The sequence below is a fragment of the Equus quagga genome, chromosome 12 (assembly GCF_021613505.1).
Source record: "Equus quagga isolate Etosha38 chromosome 12, UCLA_HA_Equagga_1.0, whole genome shotgun sequence".
Lineage (NCBI taxonomy): Eukaryota > Metazoa > Chordata > Mammalia > Perissodactyla > Equidae > Equus > Equus quagga.
In genome coordinates this window covers 83,174,150-83,197,007 of record NC_060278.1, presented here as the reverse complement: position 1 = coordinate 83,197,007, position 22,858 = coordinate 83,174,150, and the positions used below count along the sequence as shown (strand labels likewise).

The window sequence follows — 22,858 nt, the reverse complement described above, 5'->3', positions numbered from 1 at the left end:
GCAGATGCAGAAGCAGACCACAGTCGCTGAGCAGAGGCTGCTCCCGAGCCAGCGCCCCTCTTCCAGAGTCCCACGCTGTCCCCACTCGGACTGGCAGAGAGCACGTGACGGTGGCACAGCCAAGTCGCTGTTCTCAGAGGCAATGCGCAGAGAGGCCTGGGTCTCACCACTGCTTAAACGAAAACCAGCCCTGGCGTGTCATGGGACTGAGGGCTCTGGAATTTTCAATGACTTTTGAGGAAGGGATTTTATTTGAAATCAAATCTTTATTCAAAAGAAGTGAAGGGTTATAACTATATACGGTTTGTGACAAAGAGCAAGTAAAGGAAAAAGAAACAATTTTCACAAAGATTGTATTTCTGTTCTCTCAAAACATGGAACTATTTTTCTGGTAGAGGCAAAATCTTGAAAGGGACCTGCTGCAACTTTTAGAAGTGTTTAGCGGGTTGGCTACGTGCCCAGCATTTAAACTGGCGCAAAAACTTGGCTGCCTGGGGGCCCTGCCCAGCCCAGCCGTGTGTTCAGAGTCTGAGGCTCCAGGAGGCCTGGGGATGAATGAGACCCACGTGATCCGACGTTGCCCCAACTGGAACACACCCCCAGGCAGCAGGCCTCCGCAAGGTCGTCTGAGGACTCTGCCCTTTCCTGCAGGAGGGTGGGAGGGCTGAGCTGCCCCCGTGTGGCTTTAGATGTCTGGGATGGAGTGGTCCATGGTGTGGTGAATCAGGGTCGGGGACAACCTAGACGCAGCAACGACGACAGTGGCCACAACTGGCAGCCCCTCCTCCCCCACCCCCCGAGCCTGTGCATCCCATGTGGGCCTTCACTTCCATTTCTAAGCCTTTCAAATCACCAGAAGCCACCAGCCACCCTGAAGGGAGGAGGGGAGGGCAAGTTGGTCTGTGCCCCACATAAGCCTGGAGGGAGCTGAGGTGGCCGGACAGCGGGGAGGGGAGGGGCGGGCAGGAGGGGGCAGCCTTACCTTTTGACCATGTGCTCGTAGATCACCGTGGGGATGATGGTCAGGGTGACGACATTCCCGGCCATGGCCAGAATCTCCGTGACCTCTTTGTCCTGGAGAGAAGGGGAGGGAGCGGTCACCCTGGGGACCCGGGCAGCTCTTCGGACACCTCTGTCCAGGGGCTCGGCACGGCCCCTGTGAGAGGACACCACTGATGCCTGGCTGCCTGTGGGTGAGGGGCTCAGGCAGACGCCCAGATGAGGCCTTGCTCGAGCAAGAACATGGGCCTCCCAGCTGAGGATCTCCTCGGTAAAATGAGCACCCCACTCCCACCTCACCCTGGGGGCCAGTCGAGTGGGCCTGACGTGTAACAGGGCCTTCTAAACTCTGCTCTCCTTCCCTTCCCCACAGCCCATGTCTTCTGTCCCATCTCCCTGGCCCCAGTCACACTCTGGTTCCGGCCCCAAAGCACAAAGAGGATAACCATGCAGGGGGAACAGGAGGGCCACCCCCCCCCCCCCCCGGGCCCTGTCAGCCAGCCAGCCTAAGCCAAGCCCACAGGGACCTTGGAGCTCTCACGTCTTGTTGACCAGTAAAAAGAGAAAGGCCTGCAGACGCCACTCAGGTCATGGGGAGAACCAGCAACGAAACGTCTCTAAGCGAAGTGTGCCAAACAGTTCAATGCATCAGTGATGGCCATTGGAAGAGGCGCAGGTCCTCCCTCAGAGACCAGGGGCCTTTACTTCACACACATCTTAACTCGGCTGTGCATTTTCTGAGTTGTTCCAGATAGATGGGAGAAGCTGTGCTGAGAGGACTAGTGATGGGCACAGCGTGGAAACACACAAACTGAAAAGATAAATGATCTCAAGACACATAGCTGTCCCGAGCCATTCAGAAAGGGGACACAGCCAGTCCCAGGAGCCTCCAGCACCATGGTGGCAGGATAACTGAAATGTTCATAATGAAGCCTTGAGCCATCAGGGAGGACGAGAGAAAGTCAGCACATTTAAAAGGACTGCTCTCCAGAATAGTTAAGACCAAAAAACTGTAATGCTTTGAAAGAAGTGAACTCACTCACCGAAAGAGCCAGCTAGTAAGAATTGGTATTAGTGTAGTCAACTTTCCAGGTATCATGGGTTCCCTTTGGATTGTCGGGTCTGATTCCAGACGGAGGAGAGAGATGCAGCAGGAGGGACTTTAGACAGACATTAGGAGAACTTCCTGATCGCAATGCCATGAGCTGTCAGAGCAAGCCTCCAAGGAAGGCAGGGAGACTATCAAGCACAGGGAAGCAGCTATGTGACAGGAATGGCTTGGTGATGGCCCTTGTGAGGGTGGAAAACTGGCATAAAACACTGTGCCAGCTGCGATGTGAGATGCCACCACCCAGGCCACTTGCGCTGGGGGAGCCCTGCTATGTGAGTCTCCAAGCCCAGGCTGCAGGAGGGGAACGGACCCTCGCTCTACATCACAACTGGGATTAAGAACCACTCTCGTCCATGTGGCATCACATCAGGATAGAACCGCTTTCACTTGTTCTGGGACCAAAAGCCACGTGACTCATCATCCTCCACGGTCTGTTCCCCAAGGCAGCCACCCCTCAGTCCACATCCACAGCGCTGACCCTGAACCACGTGCTCCTTCTTCTTTTTTAAAGATAAAACTCGCCATACCCACCCCCTCCAAAAATGGACGGAGGGCAGAAACAGCTTTCTGAATAGCAATTTTCTAAACTATTCCTACTATGGAATGTGACCCAGTGTGCAAACAGAAATGCCACACAGAGTAGGGAGGTATCCGTGCAGCCAGCAGCCACCTGGGTGCCTGTGTCCTTACACGTGCCATCTGTCACAGCTCTGGCCTCCACGTGTTAGTAACAATAGCTAATATTTATTGAGCACCTACTGTGTGCTAGCACCGTGCTTGGAGCTCTGTGTACCTTGTCTTAGTGACTCCTCACAGCAACCTTAGGATGGGGAAATTGAGGCTCGGGGGGAATGCAGCTGCCCAGAGACACGAGCCTTCCCACCACCCAGCAGAGTCTCCGAGCTCCTGAAGGTCCTGAGGCGGAGCGTGGCACGGCCTACCTTCAGCCCGATGACATTCTGTCCATTCACCTCGCACACAGAGTGGTTGGTGAGGAGCCCGTTGCGGGCCGCAGAACTCCCTTTGACCACAGAGATGACCTTCCCCTTCTTGATGACAAAGCCAACGTGGCCCATGCTGTCCTTGTGCAAGGTGATGTTCCGCTGGAACGGCCTGGCGGGGAGGGACAGTGAGCTGGGCCTGGGGCGTGGCTGGGGGTGGATAGAGAGGCTCCTGGGGCTGGCTACTCACCTGTCTCGAACGACCATGACGATCTTCTCCGCCGATGCCTTCTTCATCACCCGGTGGGCTTTGTCCGTGCTCCACCCGGCACAGTCACGCCCGTCAATCTGCAGGATCTGGTCCCCAAAGCGCAGCCCCACGAGGGACGCGGGAGTGTTGGCCTGGACCAACTGCACGAAGATTCCCTGGGGGAGGGAGGGCCCACGGTCAGCGCCCCTGGCTGGCCCAGCCCAGGGCTCTCCTCCAGGCTGTGGTTTTGCTCCTGATCCTGTGGGAGCTGACAGGTTACCTACCAGGACGAGAGCTCTGCCTGGCAGGTACAACGGTTACCCTACTTTCCTGGAGAGGAAATGCTCCAGGCCACATAACTAGGAAGCAGCTGAATCAGGATTTCAACCCTGGCTGGAGGCTCACCCCGACTCCCACCCACAATGGGATGGCACCCTGGCTTCCACTGTCTACAGACAGCAGCCTGGCAGCCAGATTCCTGTGAGCTGGGGGGCTGGGGGGTGGGAGTGGTGAGGGAGGCTCTGAGCCACAGGAGCCCACGGAGGGGCAGGCGGAGGGTCCCTGCTGAAACCCAGCGCCAGCCCTGGGGCCTTGGGGCAGGTGGATTGACAGGAAGAGCCTGGGCCTGGGCGGGCCTCGGCTCCCATGCCCACTCGGCACCTTCCCTACTGTGGACGGGCCCCTGCGCTGCCCGCTCTCGGGCTGGTGGCTGATGTGGCCAAAGTCCCATGGCGCGTGGGGGAGCGCGGGCAGCTCGGGCTGCGGGGGTATGGGGGGGGGGCCAGCAGGCGCGCTCGCCCTCCGGGGACCCCTCCTCTCCCACTGGTCCCCAGCCCCACCTGGTCGATGGCCCGCAACCGCAGCCCGGTCTTGCCGCGCTCGTCCTTGCACAGGTGGATCTCGCGCACCCCGGGCTTGATCTCCGCACGCCGCGCGCCCAGGCTGTTCCCGGACACCGGCGCCACCACTAGGCCCGCCGACGGGCCCGAGACCGCCATCTGCAGACACCAGGGGAGCAGGGGCTCAGTTTCGTCGGGATAGGGAAAGGAGGATCGAGAGGTCCCTGGGCCCCACCCTACCCCCAGACCACAAACTTCTCTGCAGGGGGCGAAAGAGGGCATGGCTCCATGAGGCCACTAGGGGGCGACAAAGCCCACACCCCTGAAAGACAGCCAGGAAAATGGGGAAAGACTAGACGGGTCTATAGAGAGGGGGCCCTCCTTTTCCAAGGCAAATTGGTATCAGAAGACCTCTTTAAAATCCACTTAAAAAGAAAAGAAAAATTTCGCAGCAAATACTGAGCAACGAGGGAAAGGGGCTCAGTTTGATTTTTGCCTTGAAAGAAATTAAGCTAAAAGTATAAAAATGAATGTAAGCTTTCCCCCTAAGATGAGGAATAAGGCACTCTCACCACTACTATAAAATACAGTACTGGAAGAACTCGCCAGAGCAATAAGGCAAGAAAAGGAAACAAAAGGCATGGATTGGAAAAGAAGAAATAAAATGGTCCCTATTCCAGATGACACGATGGTCGACTAGAAAATCCCAAGGAATCTACAAATGAACTAGAACTAACGAGTGAGTTCAGCAAGGTCACAGGATACAAGATCATACAAAGATCAATCGTACTTCTATATGTGAACAATGAACATGTGGAAAGTGAAATTAAAAGTACAATACCACTTACAATCACTCAAAAAAAAAGGTAATACTTAGGTGTAAATCTAACAAAATATGTATAGAAATCATATGCTGAAAACCACAAGACATGAATAAAAGATATGGAGGAAGATCTAAATAAATGGAGAGATATTCTCTATTCAGGGATCGGAAGAACAGAGGAAAGCTGTCAACTGTCCCCAAATTGACAGCTTTAAAGTGTTTTCTGTCAAAATCTTTGCAGGGGGGCTGGCCCAGCAGTGCAGTGGTTAAGTTCAGTGCTCCACTTCAGTGGCCTGGGGTTCGTAGGTTCAGATCCTGGAGCACAGACCTAGCACCACTCGTCAACCCACGCTGGAGCAGCATCCCACATAAAATAGAGGCAGACTGGCACAGATATTAAGCTCAGTGACAATCTTCCTCAAGCAAAAAGAGGAAGATTGGCAACAGATGTTAGCTCAGGGCCAATCTTCCTCACCAAAAAATGTTTTAAAAATAAATTTAAAAAGATCTTTGCAGGATGTTTTGTAGATATAAACAAGGTTAATCTAAACTTTATATGAAAACATAAAAGAACTAGAATAGCTAAAACTATTCTGACAAAAAGAATCAAGCAAGAGGAATCACTATGCCAAATTTCAAGACTTATTCTGCAGCTATAGTAATCAAGACAGTGTGATACCAGTGGAGGGACGGACACAGAAATCAATGGGACAGCAGAGAGAATCCAGGAATGCCCTCACACAGTAGGGCCAACTGCTTTTAACAGAGGTGCAAGAGCATTCAGCACAGAAAGAATAGTCCTTCCAACAGATTGTGCAGGAGCAATCGAACAACCATGGGCAAAAATATGAACCTTGACCTAAACCTCACACCTTTGACAAAAATGAACTCAAATTCAATCATAAGTTGAAATGTAAAACAGAAAACTGTAACAGTTTTAGAAGAAAATAAAAGAGAAAATCTTCAGGACCTAGGGCTTGATGAAAATTTCTTAGGACACCAAAGGATGATGCACGCACACACACACAAAATCAGTAAACTGGATCTCATCAAAATTGAAAACTTTTGCTCTGCAAAAGACCCTTTTAATTAGGAGAAAAGAGTAGCTACACACTGAGAGAAAATATTTACAAACCACATACCTGCGAAAGGACTCTAGAATAAAGAATTCTCAAAACTTGACTTAAAAAAGACAGTCCACTTAGAAAATGAGCAAAAGATTTAAAGAAACACTTTACTGAAAAGGATTTACAGCTGGTAAATAAGCACATGAAAAGCTGTTCAACATCACCAGCCATCAGGGAAATGCAAATTAATGATGAGACATCACTGTACACCTATCATAATGGCTAAAATTAAAAATAGTGACAACACCAAATGCTGGCGAGGACGTGAAGAAACTGGAGCACTCATGCATTGCTGGCAGGAAAATAAAAGGGTACAGCCACTCTGGAAATAGTTTGGCAGCTTCTTAAAAATATATAAACACACATTTATCATAAAACCTAGCAATTGCACTCTGGGCATTTATCCCAGAGAAATGAAAACTTATGTCTGTACAAAAAGCTGTACACAAACACTCATAACAGCTTAGTGTGTAATGGCCAAAACCTGGAAACAACTAAAATGTCCCTCAATGGCTTAACAATCCCGGGTACATCCATACCGTGGAATACTACTCAGCGGTGAAAAGGAACGAGCTACTGATACACGCAGCAACTTGGAAGAATCTCCAGGGCATCATGCCGAGTGAAAAAAGCCCATCTGAAAGGTCACACGCTAAGTGATTCCACTTATGTAACATTCTGAAACAACCAAATTATAGAGACGGAAGACAGACAGTGTGGTTGTCAGTGGGAAGGGATGCGGAGGGGCGAGAGTGGGCATGATTACGAAGTGGTGGCACGAGGGAGACCTTTGTGGTGACACAATTGTTCTGTGTCTTGACTGTGGTGGGGTGGTTACATGAGTCCACACAGCTGATAAAATGACAGAGAACTACAGACACACATAGTCAGAGTGAAAGGCCTGCTTTTGGCCCTATACTACAGCACATAAAATGCAGCCACTGGGAAAGCCAGGGCAAGGGCACCCTCTTCTGCACCCTTTTCTGTGCCACCTTTGCAACTTCCTGTAAATCTATGATTATTTAAAAATAAAAAGTTAAAAATAAAGACAATTAAAATTTTGTGTGTGTGAGGAAGAGTGGCCCTGAGCTAACGTCTGTGCCCATCTTCCTCTATCATGTATGTAGGATGTGCCACAGCAGGGCTTGATGAGCGGTGTGTAGGTCCGTGCCCGGGATCCAAACCCATGAACCCTGGGCTGCCAAAGCAGAGCTCATGAACTTAACCACTACACCTCTGGGCCGGCCCCTAAAATTTTTTAGTTATAAAAACACATTTGTCTGTCATATTTTATCAAAATTTAGGTTGAATATATTTATGTCCTAATAATTGGAACAAAGAGGAATCAAGTCAATGGACTAAAACTGAACTATAGAAACATGTCCTTCTTTGCTTCATGTTTGTCCTTCACAGTGTGGCTATCAAGGGAGTCATTTCAGAGAAACACCACAGGGTGTCACCAGTTCTTCTCAGGGTCCCACATGTCCTCATCCTTGCCGCTTTTCTCCTGTGAGATCCTCAGGTCACTGGCTTTATATGTGGCTGTGGCAGTCCATCGTCACTTCCGTCAACTTCATGAATTGCTTTGGCCTTAGCCAGATTTGCAGTTGCAATTTGCAATTGATTTTCACTAGTTCAGGGGGAGGTTGGCCGACAAGGACACTGACCAATGGCCCACAGGGATGCTGGAGCTCACTGGAGTTGGGACTGACTGGGTCTATGGGTGAACCCGTTTTCAGGAGTGAATATTTCTGTGCCATGATTTCTTTTGCTCCCTGAAGCCATGGAGAGCAGGAATCAAGCATTCCCGGTTAATTTGGGGACCAGAGCTGATTGACAAGCTCCTCCCCGCTCAGTTCTGCCTGTCCATGCAGCTGCTCTCAAGTCGCAGGCAGCCCTTCATTAGAAGCCCCAAGCTCAGCCTGGATTTAATGTCCTTCCTTCTCACCCAGCAGGCTCAGGCCAGCAGACTGAAGCCAGAGGTCAAAGGGTAGACGGTGGCCCAGAATGCTGGGGAAGCAAGAGTTTCAAGTCTGTTTAAACGGAAAGATCAAGAAGGAGGGAGAGTTGGAACATTCTGTGCCCACATTAGGCAAGAAACAAATACCTACGCTGGCATCTTCCGGAATCTGCAGCAGGTTCTGCTGGACTTCTTGGCTGGAGAGGGAAAGACCCATATAATTTTCCAATTCTGCCAGGTTTGGGTACAAAGCTGACGGGAAGGGAAGGAAGGGAGAAGAAAGATGTTACTCAAGGGCACGAGCTTAGCCACACCTGCTGGCTCCCCTGTGGTCACTCATTTTGAAGGACCAGGACCTGGGAATGCTATGTATTCCCAAGAATGCAGTATACCCCTGAGAATGCCATGTGTCCTCAGGAACGCGGGAGCCGTGGGAGAGGAAGGCAGGGACACTCGCTGGTGATGGGGTCCTCTCCTCTGAGGAGCAGGGAGCTGCCTTTCTCCAGGAGCAGCCCAGGACACCGAGTACCTCACGTACCACTTTGGTGTTCACCTCAACTGACTTTACTTGGCATGAGGCCAGACACCCAACATGAAGCGCAGGGCTGGTCCCGGGGCCCTGAGGCCTGCTCTCAGGAAGTCCCCCGGCTGCGGGAGGCCAGGGCAGCTCCAGGGGAACGGTGCCTGTGATGAGGGGGAGGAGTTGGGCCCGAGGTCCTTTCCACCACCAGTCTTGTTTGCTCAAGACTGCGCCAACCACTCTGGGGTTCGTCTGGTCTCCTCATGCCGCCTTTTGTGGTGGCCCCAGTCAGGGAAGGTAGCGCCCTCATGAAGCCCGGGCTTCTCATTGACCCACTAGGGTCCCAGTGAAGGTGAAATGTGCATCAGCCCACTGCACAGTGGCAGGCAGGAGGCAAGCACCTAGAAGCCACCAGAAGAGGCCACTCTGAGTCAGGAGAACCCCAACCCCCACTCACTCACCTGAAGGCTGGGAGATGGCTGTCTCCTGGGCCGGCAGGGCGGGCATCCTGGACACGGCTCTGGCCTGGGCCTGGGGAGGGGCAGGGAGTGCTGGTCAGCTGTGGCTGGGACCGCTGCAACCCTTGGAGCCTGGGGCTCCCTGAGGCTGGGGGTCAGGGCATTAGGCATGTCGGTGGGCCTGAGGGGCACTGTCCATGAACCTTCGAGGTTGTGTGTCAATGTGGCCTCTGCAGATGTCCGTGTGTCTCGGGGGAGGTTCTCCCAGGAGCCCACGACCCACCAGATGTCATGACCTGTTTACCACCTGAGGCCGCCAGTACGTTGAGACCCACCTCCCAACCAAATTCGCAGTTGAAAAGTCCCAAATTCTCAAAACCCACTGGGACCACAGGTGGGATGGCAGGTGAAGGGGCTTCTGGGGGCTAAGCAGGACAAACGCCGTGCTCACAGGGTTTACTTTGGAAGCCTGCCCTACAGCTTGTGGGGTCTCCCCAAACTGTGACAGAGGAAGCAGCGGGACAGAGCAGGCCCGAGAGAGGCCTGTCTGCAGCTGCTCGGTCTTTTCCATTCCTGCTGTCACTCCCCCACCTCAGCCTCTGGACACCTGCTCAGCCCAGAAGGCCCTGCAGTGGTGACCTGCGTGCCCAGGGGCCTCAACACCCAACACCTTCCAAGACAAGCCTCCTTTAGTTACTCCGGGGTAATCTCGAAGGCTCCCTCAGGGGGCCCAGGCCAACGCGGGCCTGGCGGTTTACCTGAATGGCCTGGTCCACCTTCAGGTCCTCCAGAGATGGGTACAGGGTGGTCATGGCTGCTCCTTGGAACACCCTGCAGGGCGCAGAGGGAGAGGAGAGGTGAGGGGCGAAAGGAGGCCTGGACGTCCACCTCCTGCTCCTGTGCCACTCAGCACTCTCAGGATGAGACAGAGACCAGGAAGGTATTACTGTCCCCATTTTGGAGATGGGGAAGCAGGATTTGAACTCAAGCCTGTTTGTTTCCCAAGCCCCTGGTCTCCACCCTAACAAAATTCCACCCCACCACATGCAAGTGAGTCTGGGCTTTAGAACCCAGGCCCAGGCGACCACCCAGGTCATGCTGGCCAGGAAAAGCAGGACTAGGGGCCACACCCTTCCTGCCATGTTTCAAACGGGCTAATGAGGTCTGATCACCCAAGACCAAAGTTCAGTCCAGCAGGTTCCTAGTGAGCACCTGCTGCATACCCAGCCTAGATTAGGGGTCTGCACAGCATCGTCCCACAGCCGCACGGGATTCAGTCCAGTGTCGTGTGTTGAGGGAGGTGGTACTTAATATCACAACAGAAAGGCAGCAGGGCACACTCCCCTACATCCCTCTTCATCTCTGGGTATTTGAGCTCCTACTGTTTACCACCCATTTCCAGCCTCGATCTTGGCCACAATGAAGCAAGACCAATGGATATTCTTCAAAACAGACACACAAACTGCAGCAGAATTTAAACATTCATTGCTCCAAAGGGAGGGGGGAATGGGGGCTTGGGGGAACACCATGAACATTTACTAAATACCTTCTAGCTGTCCCGGAGGACAATCAGCAGGACCCCAGAGAAAGGTACCTGAAGAAATTCAAAGGAATCACCTCACAAAATACGCTTAATCGCCTTCCTCGGTGAAATGTGAGGAAGGAGCAGTCTGTCTTCTGGGTTCTTCTCCGTTTACCCACTGGCCCATTGGCTCTGTCACATCTCCAGGCCTTTGCTGGGCCAGTCCATTCCAGCTGGATGCCCTGCCTCACCCCTTGTCACCCTCGGTTCCTGCTGGACCGGCCTCCTCTGGCTCCCTAGGCAACGAGGTCACTGCTCCTGCCACCCAGGGCCCTGCCCTCTGGGAGAGACTCTGCGCCAGCCTCTGGCCTCATCAATTATCCTCAGTCTGTCTTCCCAGCTTAACTGCCATTCCTTGGGGTCAAAGTGTGTTCCATTCACCCCACTGGGCCTACTGTCCCTGGTACAAAGGGATGGCTGAGTTGTCACATGGAATTGAGTGGGCTGTGCCAGGGGTGGCGTGACTCCAGCCCCACCCAGGTACAGATCCTCTGGGCATCTCCCCTGAGTGACGCCAGTGGCCAAGGTCATCTTCATCCATCACTGCTCCTGCTCCTTCTTCTGCACCTGCTGCCTGACCCTTGCATCAACCCTGACTCCCCACATACACACCATTCCTTCTAATCTGCCACCAAATCCCATCTATCCCATGTCCCATCCCTAATCCCCATGCTGTTGTGCAGACTTCCATCATCCGCCTCCCCCCACCCTCGCCAAGGGGCCACAACATCCTCCAATGGGTCCTGCCTCCTCTCTCACTGTTCTCCAGATGGCAGCCAACAAGACCTTTCTGCATGAGCATGGGATGTCATGCTCCTGCTTAAGCCCCCGAGTGGCTCCCCACCGCTCTCAGAATCTAGCCCACGTTCCCTAAAGTGGCCCACAAGGCCTTCACGATTCCTTGGAACTGGTGGCTCACAGGCCAGATGCAAACACATTATTTTTCACCTTGCAGAGTACTTCATACATTCCAATTAGCCGCCTAAATGCAAAACTCAAGACACGGCATTTAATAATCTAATTTTGCTGCTCCTGAATAACAGGAAACTTTGGCAACTCTGGACTGCAGCCAAGGAGCTATAGCTGAGTAGCAGCAGACTCTAGGGTGCCCCAGGCTCCACCATTCTCTATTGTCTCTTACATCTAGACCACTTTGCTCGCTGGCGCTGAGTCCCAACAGACAGCTGTCTGCAACTCATGCCTGACTCTCGGCTTCATTTCTTGCCATGTGTCCTTCTCCCAACTCCCACTCTCAGCTCCAGCCTCAGTGAGCTACTTTCAGATCCTTGAATTAACCAAAGGTTCTCAGCTCTCCAGGCCTTGGCCTGTGTTATTTCCTCTATCTGGTATACCTTCCACCGCCTCCACTCCCCAGCTAACTCCTAATCATTTTGGAGTCCCAGACCAGACTAGAGGACTCTTCTTTCAGGAAGCTTGCCTTGATTGGCGACAACCCCCCGCTCTCCCCGCCCCCAACCATCCCATGTCCTTATGCCTGTGGATTGTTCACTACACCTGTAGTCGCCTCTTTACTTCTCCACCTACCTTGTTAGACTGGGAGTTCCAAAAGGGCAGGAACTGGGCCTCCTCATTTGCTGTGTAACCCCTAGCCCCTAGCACGGACACTAACTCAATAATATTGCCAGAGGCAATGCCTTCTGCCTGGGCTTCCATTCTTCTCCTTGGAAAGTAACGTTCTGATGTCCTCAGGACACCCACCTTCCTAGGATGGAAACAAGGACCAGGGGTCCCAAACATGTTTCATTTACCTCTCACAGTCTTGGTTTTTGTTTCTTACATTTGAATGAGCACCAACATTTTAAAATCTGGAAATATAAAATTCTTCACTTTTAACTGTATTGAAAAACAATCAATCTATTTGGCAATGCAAGAGCAGGAATCCTGCCCGGTAACACTCAGCCAGGCTGAGCCGCAGCCCACTTCTTAGATGGAGCTCTGTGTGCTTTCTTGTTTCCCAAAGGACCCACCCAGCCGACTGACGCTGCCTGCCCAGCTCCTGGAGGCAGGCAGTTCAAGATCCTTGCCTCAACCTGGCCTTGGGGGAAGAAATGATCATCTCAAGAGGAGAGGCATTGTCCTAGGGGAGAGGGAACTGGCTCTGACCTCCTTTAGACCTGCTAGTGGAGAGACCCCTTTGCCTGTGGCCTCCCCAGTGTACACACCCTGGGAGACTTTTACCTTGGGACACTCCTCAGGAGGTACCATCTGCCATAACCGTGCCCTGCCACCAGGATCATGCATGAACAGCAGATGTGCAAACAAGACGCCACTCTGCCCTGCTTGTTCTGAACTGAAGCAGCAGAGTGGTTATATTTTTAGCAGCTGCCCTCTGGGAGAGCACAATCAGAGATCCACTTCCTGGATACCATACCTCGGCCAGGACCGCACAACCCTTTTTCTGTGTCTGGAACCCTTTCACCACTGCCACCTTCTCTGGGTCCCAGCTCAGTTTTGGCGTTCTAGGCAGGATCAGGAAGCAGGTATTCCTCTGCCTTGTAGCAGTTCATGATACAGTGGGGAACGGCTCCCTGCCAGCAAATATGCTGTGTCTCATTCAATCATCCATTTATTCAGTCACAACATTTGAGTGTCTGCTGTGTGCCAGGGACCCTGGGCCTGTTTTAGTCATGCTGTTCCCTCTGCTTGGCACACTACCCTTCCCTGTGTCGTGCTCTTTCAAGGCTCAGTTCCAATACTGCTTCTCTGGTTGGCTTTTCTAGGCCATGGGATCCCCTTCTGGTGGGCTGGGTCTTCTCGTGTGTTCCTACCCCTAACTTGTACTGCTTCTATTGTCAAGCTATTTATCATATGATATGATTAATATCTGGGTACTTTCTTATACTGGAACCCACCTCAGAAGGGCAGGGGCTGTGTCTCATTCACCACACTATACCTCCCCCCAAAACGGTGCCCAGCACATGTACACTGGCAAAAATTATTTGACTGAATAAATCAGTGGTTTTCCAAGGAACAGACTGGACATTTGTGTGGGCATTTTTGGGTGTCACAAGACTGAGGGGACACTGCTGGCATTTAGGAAGCTGGGAGCAGAGATCTGGACCTCTTGTAATGCAACTGGCCTCTGTCCTGCACAACTTTCCAATATCCTGCCGAACCTTCATGTAGGCAAAATTCCTGTCTATAACCTGTTTTATATACAAGCACAATGAGATTTTTTCCCTGGTTTTAATATACATTATCCAGAAGTGCATATATATACCAGGTTAATCAAGGGAAATTATACTTTGTTTTGTTCACCATTTTGTAAAAATCAGTCAATCCTTCTCACGACAGGTGAGTCACCAGAACACGCCCATGTGTCTGCACTGTAGCTGTTCCCGTGACTCCACGCCCGTATACAAAGACATTTAGCCCTTGACTGAAGATGTCAAACATAAACTGTTGGCAAAATTCAGTTGGATATTGTCTTCCATTAAATCCAAACTTACTCATTTTGTGTTAGGTACAAGCATGACTGGGTGTAACCCAGTCTGAGATTTTACACAGTGAAATGCATATTTTTTATTATAAATTACTTTCCTTGCCCTCGTTTTTCTCTTATAATAAAGATAGGGCATCATATTGATTTTTCACCCAGGGAGAACGGCGGCTCGGCACGAACACGCCCCCTTCCCCAGCCTCAATTTCCCGCTTCCTGAAATGGGAACAGACGCCACGCACCGGGGCACCAAAGAAATCCCCAACGGTCCCAGGACCTGTTCTTCACCCGAGGCCTCAGTTTCCCAAATTGTCACACTGCTCAAAGATCCCCAATCAACTCCTGCTGAGACCCACACGTTACTACCAATCCCGCGGAAGCAACGTTTTCTGATTGCTATGGGATACGGCGCCTGCGCAGAGACCTCGCCAGGCCGCTAGGGCGCGCTGCGGCGTCTAAAGCGCGTGCGTCTCGCCCACGCTGGCCGGCGCGCGGCTACGGGCGGCTCCCAGGATGCCCCGCGGCTGCAGGGGGGGCAGTATGGCGGCTTTCTTGCCGCGTGGGTTGTTGGTCGCGGTTTCCTGGAGTCCACCTGGCTTCTCGCTTTCTCCAGGCGCCTGTGGCTGGCGCGGGTATCCAGAAAAAGAGATCAGGTAAAGCAGTAGACTACGGGATGGGAAGCCTCGGTCGGGCTCCGCGTCCTCTCTTTACCGGGCCGAGCGAGCTGTAAAGGGGCGAGTGTCCCTTCTCCTCCCCACGCGCCTGGCCCCTGAAGGCCCTTCACGGCTCCGAAGAAGGGAGGGTGCGGTGGAACCGCCCGCTGCTGACCGATAGGATTCTGTACTGAGGCAGCTGGGGGAGGGGGAAGGGCAGCGTTCCCCCCCGGCGCTCCCCGCTGCCTGTTGCTCGAACTGAAAAGGACCCCCTCGCTCTTGAAAGTTTCGGAAGCGCTTTCAGTCCCGGTGGTTCCTACTCGTTGTGATCTCACCGTCCCTCCCACTCGTTCCTTCCTTGGTTTCTGGCCTGGCCCCGACTCCTGACCTGGTGCGGAGCTGCAAGTGCCCCGCCCCACTCCACGCAGATTCACCCCGGGATCCTACCCAAGAGTGACTGAGTGATGGAGCTCCTGCAGCCCAGGGGAGAGGGATCTTGTGCTTTGGTGGGCAGATGTCTTCCCACAGCAAAATTGGACCGCTTGCTCGTTATAAGGGACCCAGGCAGCTGAGTCTGTGGGGTGCAGAACAGAAAGCTGGGGCACTCAGGAAGCCTTCCTGGTGTAAGGAAGGAGGTCTCAGGAGGGTAGGAGCGGAGAGTGCTACTCCCGGGATAGGGAGGCCCAGGCCCAGGAGTCCAGCTGCCTTCCAGATCTTTACTACCTCCTGCAGGTTATTCAAGCTGAATTCACTTTTCCCAGTTTTGCTGCCCCTCTACAACTGCCCCACCCAATCCACCCCGTGGTCTGAGCCAGAAATCTGGGGTTTATCCTCAGTTCCTGCCTTGAAGGCATACCCAGCTCTTGACCTCAGGATAAACCTCGAACTTCAACGTGGTGCTTAGATTATCCCTGTGACCTGACTCCTGGTACCATCTGCAGTCTCACCTTCTCACCCTTCCACACTCACCCTGCGTTTCGTTCATTCCAGACTGCTTGCTGATCCTAAAACTCACCCTGCTAGTTCATGCCTCCATGCTTTTGCAGGTGGTGTTCCCTCTATCTTGAATGCCTTCTCTCTCCCCCTTGTTCATCTGGTGGATGCCTCTTCCTTCAGTTCTGGGTTTTGCCTCAAACCCCCACGTCCACACACAGATAGTTAGGCAGGCCTCCCTTCTCTAGGCTACACAGTCTCGTATTCACCTATTCATTCCACTAATGTTTATTAAGCACCTACAGTGAGCAAGGCCCTCTGCATTTCCTGGGTTGGATTTCCACTGTGCTGTGTTTGTTGCCTGTCTCCCTCTCCGGTCAGGAATGTTGCTCATTTCTGAATCCCCAGTGCTTGGCACACAGCGGGCGTCCAGTTATTGTTTCTTAAAGCAGTGGAAAAGCAGACCCAGAGATAAGAGAAAGCCCAAAAAAGTCCTTTGAAGAAAAACTCTGGGCCTAGAAAGAGAAAAAACACTGCTCTAATGAGGTAGATTGAAAGGCTGGCTCCTACAATCTCTTGATGGAAGAGCTTGCTCAATTCGGTGCTGTTGGCCTCCAGCAATTAATTACCTCCTCTGAAAGGAAAAGAAGCTGTCTAACCCATCTCTCCCAGAGGAATTTTCCTCTCCCACTGCACTTTGCAGAATTTCCATCCCTGAGCTTCTGTACTTTTTGCTGTAAGCAATAACAGCACCCACAAGGACAGCAGTCAGGTCCTCAGAGATCAGGGGCCATCAGCCCCCATCTTTGGACTTTGGAATGAGAACACTTCTTTGGAACGCTTGGTTCCAAAGAGCTGAAACTCCAGGACTCCCACTTGTTCCTGTGGACACCTCATTCATCCTTCAGAAGACAGTGTGTGGGAGGGAGGGAGGCCTGGGTTAGAGTGTCAGAGGAGTAGCTCCTGGAAGGCCTGATTAGCCCCCGGGGTATGGAGGGGCAGGAAGGAAGTGGCTGTTGCTAGGCCACCAGCATGCACCCCCCCCCCCCCCCTCCCCCCACAATCGCCTTCTTCAAGGAATGCAGATGCTCCCAGTCCAGGCCCAAGAGCAGCCAGGGCAGGAGAAAGGACCTTGGAGGCAGGCAGGGCTGCATTCAGACCGCTGCCTCTGACTTGGGAGAGCAAGCATGGACAAGTCCCTTTCTTCCTTGTGATATGGATAACAATACTTGCATCCCAGACTTACTGGGGAGTTAAAAGATTCTTAAAAAGAGATGAGATGTGTTTGGGAAGCACCAAGGGCAGCACCTGGCATGTGAAAGCCTGCAGTAATCGTTAGCTCTTGTTCATTCATTCAGTACATTTACTGAGTGCCCGAGTCCCTGTACTGTTTTAGGTACCAGTAATAAGGCAGTGAACAAAAGGGAAATCTGTCCTTGAGGAGCGTCACTTTCTGGCTGGATAAATAAGTGCGTATGCTCTTAGGTGGGAGGAAGTGATGGGGAGAAAGAGCAGGATGGGGGATGGTGTCAGGAGGTCCAGAAGAGTCTCGCTCTTGTGGGATAGAGGGTGGCGAGTGACTTTTGAGTAAAGGCTTAAAGGGCTAGGGAAGAGCATTTGGGCTAGGGCACAGCCACTGCGGCAGCCCTGCAGTGGGAGTGCCTGTTGTGACCAGTGAGACTGAAGTCAGTGGTTCAGAGGGGGAATGGCTGGAGAGGAGGTGGGGAAAGTGTGAGGGGCCTGAGCCTGTGTGGCCTGTGCAGCATGGCGAGGACTTGGCATTACTCTGGCGAGGTGCGAGTTCCTGGGGAATTTTGAGCAGCAGAGTGACGTGGTCCAGCTTTTATTTTAACAGGCCCCCTCTGCTGATGTTTGGAGAACAGACTAGGGGGCAAGGGTGGACGCAGGGAGCCGAGGTGAGAAGCGACGGTGGTGGTAGAGTTGTTACTAGTTAGGGCCACTGTGTGGAAAGCAGCCAGGGTGGTGTCTGCCCAGCACACGCAGCCTCATTTTAAACACCATTTTCTGAGACTGTGTGGAGCACACATACTGGCCCCTATTTCCATTATCTCATTCAGTTCTCCAGACTGTATGGGAATATTTCCAGTATGCAAATGAGGAAACCAGTTCTCAGAGAGGTCAAGCCACCAGCCCAGTTCCCCTGTAGGTTTCCCTTGCTGTGGTAGGTGGTCATTGATAGAAACAGCTTCAGGCAAAGAAGTGAGTAACAGAAGCTGAGGCCTCCACTCTCAGTTCCTTGTAGAAATCAGCTCTTTGCCTCGCCTTCCAAGGGCCTAATTCAGGGAGCAAAGTGGGGGTCCCAGCTCCTTGAGCACTGTCACAGGCAGTCAGAAGGAGCCGGGGCCCTCGTGATGTTTGGATAAAAGTCATTCAGCCCTCAAACCTAGCCCAGGGCTGGGGTCAGAAGAGGAGACCCCAGTCACACTTCGTCCCCAGAGTGATGCATCGTGAGAGCAAAGGCCTGGGAAGTCCCAGAAGGGGCGGGCCAGGGAGGGAAGGTGGCAGGTGAGCACAAGTCTCGCTTCTCCCCGTCCCAGCCAGGACAGGCCCGGCCCAGCTCTTACCTGCAGGCCAGCTGCTGCTGCACGTCCTTCTCCAGCCGCTGCCCAGAGAGTCTCTTCCCCTCCCTGGAAGGTGGCCCTTGTGCTAGCTGGGTTCCTGCTCTGGGGAGGGTGGCGCCTGCTCCCTGGTCAGCTGACTCACCCAGGACTGGGATGGGCCAGGTAAACAAGGCAGGTGGCGGGGCCGGAGGAGGACTTCGGCCTTACTCCAGCAGTGGAGGTGGGTTGGGGCACACATAGCTGCCGCCGGGAGGGTGTGAACCGACTTCTTGGTCTTGAGGAAAGTGGGTTTGGATGGGACCCCCAGTCCTGCTGAACATGAGGGGAGTTTGACGGGTTTCCAGGGTCTTCAAAAACGGCCAAACCTTGTGACCCAGCATTTCTGCTTCTAGGAATTTGTTACAAGAAAATAAGTAGGCAGTGAGGTCCCAGGGCCCAGCACCTTGTGGCTTATAAGAGGGGAATCTAGAAATCCCAAATGCCCATCACTAGAGGCTGGTTCAGTAAGCCAGTATCTGTGGAAGTTCACAGAGCCGTTCAAGGTGCTTAAGGAAAGAGACCATGAGGAAGCGTTCCTGAGACGCTGGCAGGGCGCTGAAAAATCAATATTGCAGCCTGGGCTTCCGTTGGTTTTCCTTTTTTGAAAAGTGGATGTGCACTGAAAACAGTCTGGAAGGACGTCTAAAGTGTGGGACCTCTGTGCTGTGGTGGGACTAGGAGGGGCTTTTGATTTGTACTTTTGTGTGGGTTCCAAGGCGGTGGGGTTTTGTTTTGTTTGTTTTGAAGTTAGTTTTTGCCTTGGATGCTTACGATTTTTGTAAGGGAGGAGGAGCAAATTAAGTTTAATTGTTTTAAACAGGAATTGAGATTGGTTGTCTCCAGAAAGGGGAACTAAGGGGGCTGCGTGCTGGTGAGAGGGGATTTTTTTATAGCACGCTTTTTGGTGCCTTTTAAATTTTGAAAAATTTGAATGTATTACTTATCCCAAAAAGAATCCTATAAAATTAAACAGAAAAGGAGGAGGAATTTAGTTTGGGTTGTGGTGGGTTTGGTTGGACAGAGGTGCTTGTCGTACTTGGTGCCTGGGGAGGCCCATGAGGAATGACGCAGGGCCGCCGCCCAGGGCGGGGCTGCTCACCAGGCCAGGCAGGCCCACGTCACAGTGCCCGTGACTAGCTGGGCAGAGTTGCATTAAGTGCCTCATGTGTCAGATCCTGACCAAGGGCCCAGCTGGTGCTCAGCCCCATGGAGGAGACACAGCCAGCCTCTGAGGAGTTTACAGCCGAGGGTCCCACACAGGAGCCCTCACAGAACAATAGCAAGACAGGCAGTTGCCGCTAATGGAGCGCTTCCGCCTGCCTGCATGGGAGGTGCTGCCTGTTCCCCCTGGGCACCTCAGAGGCATCATCTCCATGGCTCGTATCATCCCTGGGAGGTAGATGTGACAGGCAAAGTCCATCTCTCACAGTACACAGCGGAAGTGGCTCCACGGTCATGTTTTCTCTTTTGTGAGACCGATCGGTGCCTCTTGAAGCTGAGGCCTGGACACACCCTGTGGCTGAGCCCATGAGCCTGAAGCATGAAGTAAACATGGGTGGACCCACCTTAGGCCGGGTCTTCGAGGCCAAAGAAGAGTAGGAAATAGAGACCCTAAGTGAACCAAGGGACGCCCCCTGATACACACACAGACACCTCAGTTCACTCGGTCATGGTCTGAAAGGGCCTTTAAGAGAAGATGGAGAAGAAAACTAGCCCAGAAGGAGAAGAAACTATGTGCCTGTGGTCACATAGCACATCAGCATAGACCTGGGACTGGGACCCAGGTCCCCTAACCCCCACCTGCATGCAGGGGCTCCCTTTCCGTGGTGTTATAGCCACTTCCCATTTCTAACTTCTCCCCTCACTCCAGGCACCAAGAAATATCTCATTGGGATGCCCTTGCTCAGGGTCTTCACTGGCTCCCTAATGAAGGGTGGGAGGTGGGATGGGGAGGGTCAGGCCTGACACTGAGGCCTCCATGGTCCGCCCCCTGTTAGTACCCTTTAGCCTTGTCCCCCCAACACCTTACCCCAGCCAGGCCAGAATCCTCTCTACTTCTGCCCCCACCTCACAACCACCTCACCCGTCCATACCTTTGCCTGTGTTGCTGCTTTCTCCTCAAGTGCCCTCCCCCTGTCCCCGCTCCATCTAGCCAAGTCCACGGAGCTCCTCTTCCAGGAAGCCTCCCTTGTCATCCCCATCCATGTGGCCTGCCCCAGCTCTGAGCTCTGCATCAGACTGTCTATTCTGTGTACCTTAGGCTACCAGTTAGACCCTAAGTTCCTTGAGGGCAGGGCCTAGTGATCAGATCTACACTGGTTATTTTCAAAATGAAAATTGGAACCTGTGCTCTGACTAGGATATATTTCTCTTTGTTAGACATTTGTATGAGCAATCTTCAAAAGTCCCAAACATGAGTATCCAGTATGCAGCATACACCCAGAAACTCCCTAACAGCACCCTTGGCAGACCTGAGTGATCAGCCACTACACCCCTTCCTGCCATGGTGGCTCAGAATCCTCTCATGATAATGTCACAGACAGCTGCTACCACCTGCATTTGGCCTGTGAGGTGAAACCTCTGCCATCTGGAATGGGCACGCCATGAGGGCAGGGGCTTGTCAGTGGGGGTCTTATCCACAGGGCCTAGCTCTGTACCTAGCACACAATAGGCTCTCAATAAATATTTATTGAATGAATGAGTGAATAAATGCCCCTCCAAGAAAAGCCAATCATGGTTATAAACTGAACGGCCCACTCTTATTTGAAAGATGGGCTGGGCTAGGGTATCAGATCTGAGTACCACATCTGTGACGTTGCACAAGTTGCTAAACCTCTCTGAGCTACAGTTTCCACATCTACAGATGGGAGTATTGGGACGAGCTTTACCAGCTTGTCCTGAGGATTAAATGAATGAATCATGCACAGTGCCTGGGACACCGCTGGCACTCAGTAAATGTAAGTTTCTAACTTCTTGGAGTCAGTCCAGCTACAAGTTACAGAAACAGAAGTCAGCTGTTCGAGTGAAAATAGAGATGCTCTTACAGATTCAATGCTATCCCAATCAGAATCCCAAGAACATTCTTCACAGAAATTGAACAAAGAATCCTATAATTCATATGGGGCAACAAAAGACCGCGAATTGCTAAAGCAATCCTGAGCAAGAAAAACAAAGCCGGCGGAATCACAATCCCCGATTTCAAAACATACTGCAAAGCTACAGTGATCAAAACAGCATGGTACTGGTACAAAAACAGGTCCACAGATCAATGGAACAGAATTGAAAGCCCAGAGATAAAACCACACATCTATGGACAGCTAATCTTTGACAAAGGAGCAGAGGGCCTACAATGGAGAAAAGAAAGTCTCTTCAACAAATGGTGCTGGGAAAACTGGACAGCCACATGCAAAAGATTGAAAATTGACCATTCTTTTTCACTATTCGCCAAAATAAACTCAAAATGGATCAAAGACCTAAAGATAAGGCCGGAAACAATAAGTCTTCTAGAAGAGAATATAGGCAGTACACTCTTTGACATCAGTTTCAAAAGAATCTTTTCGGACACTATAACTCCTCAGTTGAGGGAAACAATAAACAAATGGGACTTCATTAGACTAAAGAGCTTCTTCAAGGCAAGGGAAAACAGGATTGAAACAAAAAAACAGCTCACTAATTGGGAAAAATATTTACAAGCCACTTATCCGACAAAGGGTTAATCTCCCTAATATACAAAGAACTCACACGGCTTAACAACAAAAAAACAAACAACCCGATCAAAAAATGGGCAGAGGACATGAACAGACATTTCTCAAAAGAAGATATAAATATGGCCAATAGACACATGAAAAGATGTTCATCATCGCTAATCATCAGGGAAATGCAAATCAAAACTACACTAAGATATCACCTTACACCCGTTAGATTGGCAAAAACATCCAAAACCAAGAGCGACAAATGTTGGAGAGGTTGTGGAGAAAAAGGAACCCTCATACGCTGTTGGTGGGAATGCAAACTGGTACAGCCGCTATGGAAAACAGTATGGAGATTTCTCAAAAAGTTAAAAATAGAAATACCCTATGACCCAGCCATCCCATTACTGGGTATCTATCCTAAGAACCTGAAATCAGAAATCCCAAGAGTCCCTTGCACCCCTATGTTCATCGCAGCATTATTTACAATAGCCAAGATGTGGAACCAACCTACATGCCCAGAAACTGATGATTGGATAAAGAAGATATGGTATATATACACAATGGAATACTACTCAGCCATAGAAAAAGACAAAATTGGCCCATTCACAGCAACGTGGATGGACCTCGAGGGTATTATGTTAAGCGAAATAAGCCAGTCAGAGAAAGACAAACTCTATATGACTCCACTCATAGGTGGAAGTTAACATATTGACAAGGAGATCTGATCGGTGGTTACCAGAGAAAAGAGGGGGTGGGGGGAGGGCACAAAGGGGGAAGTGGTGTACCCACAACATGACTAACAATAATGTACAACTGAAATCTCACAAGGTTGTAATCTATCATAACATTAATAAAAAAAAAAAATGGAGATGCTTTTACCGAAGGAAGA

At 51.7% G+C, this 22,858-nt stretch overlaps 1 protein-coding gene across 1 annotated transcript; it reads right to left on the bottom strand.

Moving 5' to 3' along the window:
* Positions 1 to 265: 265 nt before the first annotated feature.
* Positions 266 to 21,389, bottom strand: SDCBP2 (syndecan binding protein 2). Its single transcript, XM_046679331.1, has 9 exons — positions 18,242 to 21,389; positions 9,787 to 9,859; positions 9,032 to 9,101; positions 8,202 to 8,302; positions 4,141 to 4,299; positions 3,302 to 3,477; positions 3,052 to 3,223; positions 983 to 1,074; positions 266 to 740 (listed from the first exon to the last, which is right to left on the bottom strand). Exons 2-9 carry the CDS (start codon positions 9,838 to 9,840, stop codon positions 686 to 688), a joined length of 879 nt encoding a protein of 292 aa, XP_046535287.1. The 5' UTR covers positions 9,841 to 9,859; positions 18,242 to 21,389; the 3' UTR covers positions 266 to 685.
* Positions 21,390 to 22,858: the final 1,469 nt, after the last annotated feature.